This window comes from Nanorana parkeri, unplaced genomic scaffold, assembly GCF_000935625.1.
Source record: "Nanorana parkeri isolate BGI_ZX_2015 unplaced genomic scaffold, ASM93562v1 scaffold243, whole genome shotgun sequence".
NCBI classification, from domain to species: Eukaryota; Metazoa; Chordata; class Amphibia; order Anura; family Dicroglossidae; genus Nanorana; species Nanorana parkeri.
Window position 1 is genome coordinate 280,390 of NW_017306511.1, and position 10,762 is coordinate 291,151.

Consider the following 10,762-nt stretch of genomic DNA (forward strand, 5'->3'; position numbering starts at 1 on the left):
CTGACAAGACAGCAATAATTACTACACAGCCTTACAACAGATGGATGCATAGGAAAAGCTCGACCATCTGTCTAACACATCAATAATTTGCAGGTTCAGCGGACATTACTTTTCATTATTAGGACAGCACAAAATTCTGCATTAAATTAACTCTTTTTTGGAAAAGGCAGTATACCTGTCAGGGGAGTCTGACTGTTTCTTATAACCTGGAGGGAGAGCGGGGCCAAAAAAATCATCCTCATCCTCCTCTGAAGTCTTTCCAATTTTTCTGGAATAGAAGAGAAAACAAACCACAATAAAACATCATACAAGCCCTATTAAAAAAGACTGCTAACACCATGGGTCTGTGGACAGCGTGGCATATCTGCGAGAAGAATTTTGTATTATATGTACTGACACTTGTTTTCCCGATAATACGCATATGTGATTTTATTTTTTGCCCATATACACTTAGATCTAAGAGTTAGTTAATGTGAGATTAAATAACTCTGGGGAAAATTATTAACCATTGCAATAGGGCTACCCCCGCACTGCAAGGGTTAAGTGCTCATTATGGTCTAGGAAGGAAAAATAACAAAGCTATACTCACCTGATCCTATGAGCCAGCTTTCTCTTAGACCGGTCCCTGGAGCCTCTTTCCCCCTCCGTTGCAGTGGTCTAAGGAGCGTAAATCATCACATACAATACACTATGTACGTGACGTGGGGACACCGAGGGACATTAAGTACCATCGCTGGAGGGGAGAAGGAGACAGCATGGAGGGAGCGCTGTCACAGCCGGTCGGCTCGTAGGACAGTATCACTTTGTTATTTTCCTCCCTTGACCAAAATAAGCAGTTAGGGCAGGTTTACACCATTCTCTGCAAAATTGTGTGAACCTGCCCTCAGTTCTAGTGCATTCCAGACCAGACCAGACAAAATGAGACGTGCAGTATTTTTCTGGTCTGGAACGGACTGTGCTGGTGTGGACAGAGGCCAGAACTATCATAGGGATACATTAGGATACATTTTGGGTCTGGAAACAATCGGGTCTGAAGATTATCTGGAGGTAATGTGAATGGGCCCTTAACCTTTTCAGTGCAGGAGTTACCCCACTGATGGGGTAATAATTATCACAGTATGAGTAAAACAAATCAAACTGGGAGTTCCTTAGTAATTCAAATCTTCCCTCTATACTGCTACTTGAGAGTCCAAAACATAATAAACAGCCTAGAGAAAAAAGGAGCAGCTCATTAAAAATAAAGATCTGTGGGCTTTGTCAAGTGTAGGTGAGGTGTTGTAAATAATTGCCAAATTTCCTCTTAATAAAGTTGTATCATGTAGACGGATTTGTATTACATACTGTTTAGTCCTGATTAACCACTTTGGTGCTGCCTATCGTTAATGAGCTGCTCCTTTTTTCACTAGGTTAATAATTGTCCCCGGATTTCTGCTTTAACTGTTCTTGCACATTGCCCGCAGCCTGCCATACACGCTTCTTCAATTGCAAGCTGTCTATAGGATCTGCCCTGATCCTGCAGACCTGATAAGCAGCTCAACAGCCAACTGAAGGGACATGCACAACAGGCTGACAACACTGCTGCTTATTGTGAGGCACTGGCTTATCGTTGTCAGCCTGCAACAGAAAGTATACTGGCAAGACCTCCAAGTAAAAAGCTTTGCAACAGATTCACACAAAAAAATTCACCTTAAGGGTTAAGAGTCAGGGTTAGGTTAAGTGCTGACATGCTACTGTCATGGAAGAGGGCTAAGCAGCTATGGTCGGCTATATCAGCAAATACTTTGTCATTACCCTCCAGCGGCAGACTTAAGAAATGTGCCATGAATATATGACATTAGAGCTTTCCATAATTCAGAGGTTGTTTGCTCTTCAAGCTGACCTGTTTTTGGAATCATTTCTGTCCTTTCCAGTAGATTGTCTCTTGTTATGCCTGTGGCTGGAAGAAGTCTCCTTTTCCCCGTCTTCTGATGAATCCGAGCTGTGGCTGTACTTGTAGCCGGGGGGCAATACGGGACCTGCAACTATACACAATAATTCACTTTAGAATGTAAGCAGGCACATACAGTCTTATTCAAGTCTGAAAGATTATTCCCAAATGCCATGGCTGTCAGGAAACTTGACCTAGCAAAATGGAAGTTTTCCCATGCTTACTGTGGTTTTGGCTGTATCTTGGCATTCTCCAAAAGGGAACACAACACTGGTGCTGTGCCAATGCTATAATAACACCAGGAAGCTTATGCAGGAGTGCGGCACTCCACGAGCATACTGAGCAAAACATGACATTAATCAGTGAAGAGACGCATAAAATAGGCCACACAGAAGACATGATAAATAACATTTAAATGGCACAATGAAAAGGAGTGGGGAGATGATGTGCTATAAATAATAAATATGTCACGCAGTTTAAGTAATTTGGTAATTGTATACATAAAAATTCACAGGCACAGCTTAAAATTTTTTTTTATAAACTCACTGGGTACCATGTATGAGCCCTGGGTCCTAAACCTTTTAAAATATTTGTCCAGACACGGCCTTTGGACTATCATTTTAACACAAGACCCATAAATGTGAAATGTTCTTTATTATTTTAGTACAAGAAACAAATCAGCACATGTATCATACTCATAATAGGCTTCTAAGCTGTCCAGTCGGGAGTTTATTCTAGGTTGGCATTAACTAAAGAAGCTAAAGACTGGTGCGTTATTTCACAAATCAAATCCAGGTCAAGGAGATCCCCGCTGAGAGTGTCTGCGAGATGCCTGAAGATGAATAACCAATAAAAAGGAATAGCTTTTGGGTAGAGACTTCACTCTGTCATACACTCCTGAGTCCTTGTTCTCATTGACAGCTTGTCTACACCACAGGGACACTTCACAGTCTGCCACCGGTAGTGCAGTTACAAATATTCATTACGTGCATGGCACAAAGCCTGGAAACATCTGTTCTATACGTCCATAAGATGCCAAAATATCCGATATCCAGCTAGACTGCGGAAGTCATTTACTCCCCCTGACAGATACAATAAGTACAGTGTTCTCATAAGTCAGCAATTATCAATCTGTTGATCCATTAAAAAAAACGTTGTGTTCCACAGTGACCAGAATCCTAGTGTTATTTATGTAGTGCTGGATAGAGAACGCAGGAGATTTGGATTGATAGTTTTCTATGGGCAACGACATCATTTCTCCTACATTCATCAATGTCACAGCCCTCGGACTGCTAAAGTCACAAATAACGTAAAATCCATACAGTAATTTTCATATTGTTAGATTGGTTAAAAACTACTGATCACAAGATCTGCACTGGACATGGGCAATCTGCACGGATTAGGTGAAGGAACCGGGTCTAGCCTTCCAGCTCTAACTTAAAGTGATATTACAGTCAAAATGTTTTAAAGCTATTTTAAATGCTGATTAAATCCCTTACAATGGATGCTGTTCCTTGATGTTTAAAAAACTCAGTTGACTGCAGAATCAGCTCATCTCCTGAGCACTGGCCCTGATGTCCTGTTTTACGGTGGCTCCTTTCCCTTGTAGGGTCCTATGGAGACACCCTTGTGAGTGCTAATAAGCTGTGTGCCCGCACAAACACAGCAAGGTAGGACACAAACACCCCCCGTTACCCATGTTCTCCACTCCACCTTCCTCTAAGCTACTATACAGATGGCTGCTGGGGACTGCTCTGTCCCTTGTGATTTTTTAACGGACAGGAAATGCAGGGAAGCAGAAGTTGTTGCCAACTGTTCAAAAACATAAACTAAGTGTTGAGACGAAAATGTAAAAACAAAAAAACTGTGCAGAACAATGTATATTTGTTTGATCTGGATTCATTATTGAAAAGGATCAGAGATATCAGGGAATTCAATCTGTGTATAGTTCTGTATTAGGCACATGTAGGCAATGAGAAGTTGGAAGGTTCTCTTAGCATTTTTTAAAACTACATAGACAACCATTATAAAAGGCTAGGTGCCTGGCCAGAAAAAGCATGCAGCTAGCGAAGCGGGAGAAACATCAGAACTAGGGATGTTCAGATACCAGTGCAGATACTTGGCATTTTCACGAGCACTACCAGGGTTGCAGCTGGGACCTGGCTCCCCACCACTCTCCTGAAATCATTGGTCTGTATTGTTTTAGAAAAACTGTCACATGAAATAAACAAAAATGTATCAGTACTTGTACCTGTGAGGCAAGTATCAGTACTTGGAAAAATGATTTCGGTGCATCCCGAATAAATAGTTATAAAAAAGAAATATATAATGCATTTAAATGGGGATATACAAATCCCAGGAGCTCTGTGTGCTCCTTACAAATGACAGCTGCCTCCTAACTTTTGAATTTGTCTCTAGTCTAGTCCTGGAGCTGGAAAAGTATCTGTACTTGTATTTGTACTTGTACCAAGTACGGTACTTGGTATCTGAAAATCCCTAATCAGAATCAGTGTGCTCTCTGGGCAGCTTAACAACACCTGCTAGCTCCAATCGTGCAAATTCAATCAACATCTTACCTCTGCGAGGTCTTTGACTCCATGCTAGTTATGATAAACAGATTATGTTGATTGGATCAACATTCACCATATTAATCCCATGCAAAATTTGGGACAACTCGTTCTGAATTGGGAAGGCTAGTTGGATGACCAGCAAACCCTCTTCAAGAAGAATACAGCAAGTCCAGTTGCTTCAGTATATATTTTTTACAGATATTGTTTTTGGATTATTTAAGACTGACTTTTGAATAGTAGTGATGAACCCTGGATTTCATGCAGGTGCACAAATAAACTGAGTGTGGATTTTCTAACTAGCTATCAGATAATTCTAATTTCAGGACAAAAAAAAAAAAGGATCAATGTAATTACAAATAACGGATATACCCTATACATTACAATTTCTACATTTCATATCATTTACATGACTTTCCATTTTAATCAGTGGTCAGATATATTTCAAAGTTGGTAAAGAAATGTAAATGCCACTTGCAGCTCGGGCTACCTGGAACACAATCTGCCAAAAAGAAGCTTACAGACATCCACTGGTTAAATAATTCCAGAAGGTATTGCAGATTATTCAAGGCCCTCATATCAATTCAGCAGTCTCTAAAACCCCGCTATTGTGGCCAAAACCAAAGTTACATAGTTAGGTCAGGTTGAAGAAAAAAAAAAAGAAAGGAGAATAGAAAACTTGATCTACACAGTTGATCCAGGGGAAGAAAACAAAAAACAAAACACGCTATAAAGTATGGTTCAATTTGCTCCAACAGGGAAGAAAAAAAAAAAATCACATAGAAAACGAGCCCAAAATAACAAACATTACGATGTCCCTGTGTAGCCGGAGGAAACACAAAAAAATTGAATTGGGATGGAAGAAGGGGTCTATTTATTTAAATGTGGTTGATGTGTTTCCTGTTGCAGGCAGGCGGAGCCTTGTCTCATTGGCTGTCCTGGAAGATGACTGGGGAAAAATCCTTTCTGATCCCCTAAGGCAGGGGTAGACATCCGTGGCTCTCCAGCTGTGCTGAAACTACAAATCCCATCATGCTTCTGCCTCTGGGAGTCATGCCTGTGCCTTTCAATGCCTGATGGGATTTGTAGTTTCAGCACAGCTGGAGAGCCAAGGTTGACTGCCCCTGCACTAAGGCAATCTGATGTTCCCTGGATCAACAATTTCTGGTGTTATTGCTTATAAATGCTAATATCCAGTTATATTCTGTAAATTGAAATAATCATCTTGCAGTTCAACTTTCCTTCCGAAGCCTTTCCATACGAGATTGAGCCTCTTTTCCTCAAAACGCATAAAGTGCCATCTTGTTCTTTGCAATGGCTTCAACCCTTTCCCTGCCACCGACGTAAGGCTTACAGAGGAAAACAACCGCTTCCAGCTGGCAAGCTCAATAAGCCTTATGTCGGTGGCTTTTACTGTTCTGCTATAAGCTCATGAACTTATACCAGAACAGTTCCCCCCGTCAGCATCTGCAGCCTCTCATACCACCTGTAGTTGCTCCAGGCTGGGATCTATTTCTTCTCGGATACCTGCTGCTCTCCCCCGCCTGTAGGCAGCGGGGATCGGAGGAGAAATGGCTGGGGGGCAGAGAATGGAGCGCTGCACAAGCGCTGATGAAGCAGAGCCAATGGCTCTGTGACCGTGCGTAGCCAAACAGGTCAGGATGGCTTAGCAGAGGATTGGTAAATACCTGTAATAGTTACCGATCCTCTATGTGCAGGACAGCTGATCACTCCAGTGTTTGTAAATAACTTGGGACACACAGTACTATGAATGAACAGAAAGTGATTTACATTGCTTCCTGTTCATTCATGAGTTTCTTAATGGGTGGAAGCCTCACGATAGAGGCTTCTGCCCATTCATAACTGGATGATAGTAAATGTTTTACTATAACCAGTTATGAATGGGAAGCCTCTGTACTGAGTGCTTTACATTCATTGAGTGTTGAGGCTGCAGAAAAAAAGATTGAGGACTCTGCATCCTCAATTTCTTTTTCTATTTCAAAACGGAAATGTCAAGGTTTCCCCCTCCCCCCCTCCCATGTTATACACGTGCAACAGTGTGCACCATATTGCACATGCGCTGCATTGTTAGAACACATTGCAGTGCTTGATTTTTTTTCTTTTTGTCAAAATAACATTAATTTAACTGTGACAGTGCATGGTAAAGTGTTGTGACGCATTGCCGTGCGTTGTGATATGCTGTGTTGAAATTAAATGTACGCCTGTATCATTTTATAACAACACACACCAACACAAACGATTTTTAACATAAGTTGTTTATTTACAGCTTTGCGTTACTTAATTTTACGGTTTCATTGAGGCGCAATTTAAAATTTACAAATATTTGTTATTTATTAACTCAATACAGTTTTCTTTTTAGACTTAAGGTGCGATATTCGTAAATCGCAGGAAATCCCGCGATCATACAATTATCGCAAGGTGTGTGGAAGGCGTGCGACCTCTGCTACTGTACGGTCGCACGACTTTATCTTAGGAACATGTTCGAAAACCAGCCAAACATCGTACGATTGTCGGCTGCTTTGTGGCATGTTCGCAAGATAAAAGCCGCACGGGCCGGTGTGCGCAAGCGCACACTGCCCATTTAGCATTGCGGTCATCGGAAGCCCGCCCCTCAGTGGGGCGGGCTTGCGATCATCGCAAGTACGATCTGCCTGTCCAAGATAGGCAGATCGTACGTTTTTTAAATTACCGTACAACCATCGCAAGGCAAAAGTCTTGCGATGGTTGTAAGGTGTGTGCCCAGCATTAGTAGAAAAAATATTTTCTTTGTGCCCCGATACAGATCTAAGTGTGCTTTGATCAATTGAATTGTGTTGAATTGGTGTGGCCAGCTGAGGTTAAAAGCGTTCTGGAGGGCCTGGCAGCGAAATGGTTAAAGAACTCCAGGCAGACGAAACAACCCTTGCAGTGAGGCTACCCCCACACTGCAAGGGTTAAAGTGACCGTAAACTCAAGTTAAATCTTAAAAATGCATTCAAGTACCTTAACTATTACCAAAAATGTCCCTTATTTGTCTATCACTCAGCTGTAGATCCTCAAATCATCTCTGAATTGGTGCCGACACTGTCCTTCCTTCTGGAGGGAGACTACTTTTGTTCCCCTTGGTCCCTGTGTGTGTTGTAAAGTAGTCACTGCACCAAGCTCACTCTGTGATGGACTACAGTGCTGGCCAAAAGTTTTGAAAATGACACAAATATTAATATTTCACAAAGTCTGCTGCTTCAGTGTTTTAGGATCTTCTTATCAGATGTTACTATGGTGTACTGAAGTATAATTACAAGCATTTCATAAGTGTCAAAGGCTTTTATTGACAATTACATTTATGCAAAAAGTCAATATTTGCAGTGTTGACCCTTCTTATTCAAGAACTCTGCACTTCACCCTGGTGTCAATCAACTTATTGGCCACATCCTGACTGATGGCAGCCCATTCTTGCATAATCAATGCTTGGAGTTTGTCAGAATTTGTGTGTGTGCGCGGATTGACCACAAGCTCTCAATGGGATTAAGTTCTGGGGAGTTTCCTGGCCATGGACCCAAAATTTCGATGTTTTGATCCCCAAACTACTTACTAATCACTTTTGCCTTATGGCAAGGTGCTCCATCATGCTGGAAAAGGCATTGTTCGTCACCAAACTGTTCTTGAATGGTTGGAGAAGTTGCTCTTGCAGGATGTTTTTGTACCATTCTTTGTGTTCTTAGGCAAAATTGTGAGTGAACCCACTCCCTTGGCTGAGAAGCAACCCCAGACATGAATGGTCACAGGATGCTTTACTGTTGGCATGACACAGGACTGATGGTAGCGCTCACCTTTTCTTCTCCGGACAAGGTATTTTCTGGATGCCCCAATCGGAAAGGGGATTCATCAGAGAAAATTACTTTACCCCAGTCCTCAGCCTGTACCTTTTGGGGAATATCAGTCTGTCCCTGATGTTTTTCCTGGAGATAAGTGGCTTCTTTGCTGTCCTTCTTGACACCAAGCCATCCTCCAAAAGTCTTCACCTCACTATGCCTACAGATGCACTCACACCTGCCTGCTGCCATTCCTGAGCAAGCTCTGCACTGGTGGTGCCTCGATCCCGCAGCTGAATCAACTTTAGGATACGGTCCTGGCTCTTGCAGGACTTTCTTGGGCGCCATGAAGCCTTCTTCACAATTGAACCTCTCTCCGTGAAGTTCTTGATGATGCGATAAATGGTTGATTTAGGTGCAATCTTAGTAGCAGCAATAGCATTGCCTGCAAATCCCTTTTTGTGCAACGCAATGATGACTGCACGTGTTTCCTTGCAGGTAACCATGACAATGTCGATTTCAAGCACCACCCGCCTTTTAAAGCTTCCAGTGGTCTCCAGCCTTGTCCTCGTCAACACTGACACCTGTGTTAACGAGACAATCACTGACATTATATCAGCTGGTCCTCTTGTGGCCGGGCTGAAATGCAGTGGAAATGTTTTTTAGGGGACTAAGTTCATTTTCATGGCAGAGGGACTTTGCAATTAATAGCAATTGATCTGATCACTCTTCATAGCATTCTGGAGTATATGCAAATTGCCATCATACAAACTGAAGCAGCAGAGTTTGTGAAAATTAAAATGTGTGTCATTCTCAAAACTTTGACCACAACTGTACAATCTCAATACATATTAGGAAACTAAACCTGAGATTGTAGTCCATCACATGAGCGGGCTTGGAGCGGTGACTACTTTACAACACACATAAGGACCATGGGGAACACAAGTAGCCACCCTCCAGAAGGAAGCACAGTGTCAGCGCCAATTCAGAGATGATTTGAGGATCTACAGCTGAGTGATGTACAAATAAGATACATTTTTGTTATTAGTTAGGGTACTTTAATGCATTTTTAGGATTTAATGCCTGTGTTTCCTGTCACTTTAAGTACTCATTTTCATCTAGGGCCTAAAATTACAAAGAAATACTCACTTGAACATTGGCCCCGCCTTGATGCTAGACCAGTCCCAGCAGCCTCTCTCCTCCCCTTCACTCACAGGAAGTGGGTTGGATGATGCTGGTGGTCATTCAAACTGGAGGAGCAGCAGCACTGGAGCATGGAGTAGCAAGTCTGCAGGAGACAGCACTTGAGAAGAGGTGAAGATTGCAGTCAGAGGTGCTTTTTTTTTTTCTTCAAAATGCTGCTGGGGTCATTTTTTAATCTCCAAAAAATGGAGTTGGGCTTTAAAGTGGAAGATAAGTGTCTTTAAACAGGCAAGTTTTTATAATAGAAAAGACTGTGCAAGTCCCAAAATAAGCTTTTACCTACCAGCCAGCAAGTTTTTTTTACTGGACACAGAGCCGCCAAAATGAACTTAGTCCAATGCGCAGAGGTTACATCATGCAGGCCGGGCCAATCAGAATGGAAAAGATGCAGAACCCGAAAGAAGACCGGGAGAAGATGACAGAGTTAGCCATACACCTGCGGATTTTCTATGGTCAGATGGAGAAAATGCAACAGATTCCTCTATCTACGCTAAACTGTGTGGCTGGAGGAATCTCCCGCTGGGCCAAGCTTCAGTATCTTGCTAGTCGGCCCCGCTGGCTCTCAAAACACTGAACAATGCCTGCATCCAATCAGATTGTTCAGGTATTGCGCCAGCCAGCTGTGTCGACTAGCAAGTTTCCGTCATCCACACAGTTTAGCGTAAATAGAGGAATCTGTTGCACTTTTTCCATCTGACCATAGAAAATCTGCAGAAGATCTATAGGTGTATGGCCAGTATAATGCTGTAGGGAACCATTTGCAAGGTAAGTCAACCATAATGTACTAATATGCTGTGTATACTAGCACATTATGGCTAATACATATGGAATGCTTTATTTTTAATAACCATTTTACTTATGACCATAAGCTTACAGCTTCAAAACTAAGTCAGCAGACCTAATCCTCACATATCTTCTATACAGCCAGCAAAGGTAAGTGAAGCTTTACGCTTCACAACCAATCAGCCTATAGTGCCAAATGAAAGCTGCAATCCGATTGGTCGCTTAAGTGAACCACCTGTTGACCAATTTATATCTCCACCTAGGGTTTACTGCTGTAATGTTCCCCGTCTCACCCTCCTCCTCCCGGTCATCCTCTTCGTTAGCAGAACGAAATCCTGGTGGCAGAGCCGGACCGATTATGTCCCGGGACATCTTGAACTAAACTAGCGCCGCAATGTGACGTCACTAAAATGCGACATTTATGTCCCAGTTCCGATGGTGCAAATCAAAGCATGGCAAGAATACAATTC

At 42.3% G+C, this 10,762-nt stretch overlaps 1 protein-coding gene across 1 annotated transcript in view; it reads right to left on the minus strand.

Annotated features, from left to right (window-relative positions):
- GPALPP1 (GPALPP motifs containing 1) overlaps positions 1 to 10,675 on the minus strand; it is a 31,303-nt gene extending 20,628 nt beyond the window's left edge. The window contains exons 1-3 of the mRNA XM_018556605.1: positions 10,586 to 10,675; positions 1,880 to 2,021; positions 176 to 268 (exon numbers count right to left, since the gene is read on the minus strand). Coding sequence (XP_018412107.1) covers positions 176 to 268; positions 1,880 to 2,021; positions 10,586 to 10,664 — 314 coding nt within the window. The 5' untranslated portion in view covers positions 10,665 to 10,675. The remainder of the gene's footprint in view (positions 1 to 175; positions 269 to 1,879; positions 2,022 to 10,585) is intronic.
- Positions 10,676 to 10,762: the final 87 nt, after the last annotated feature.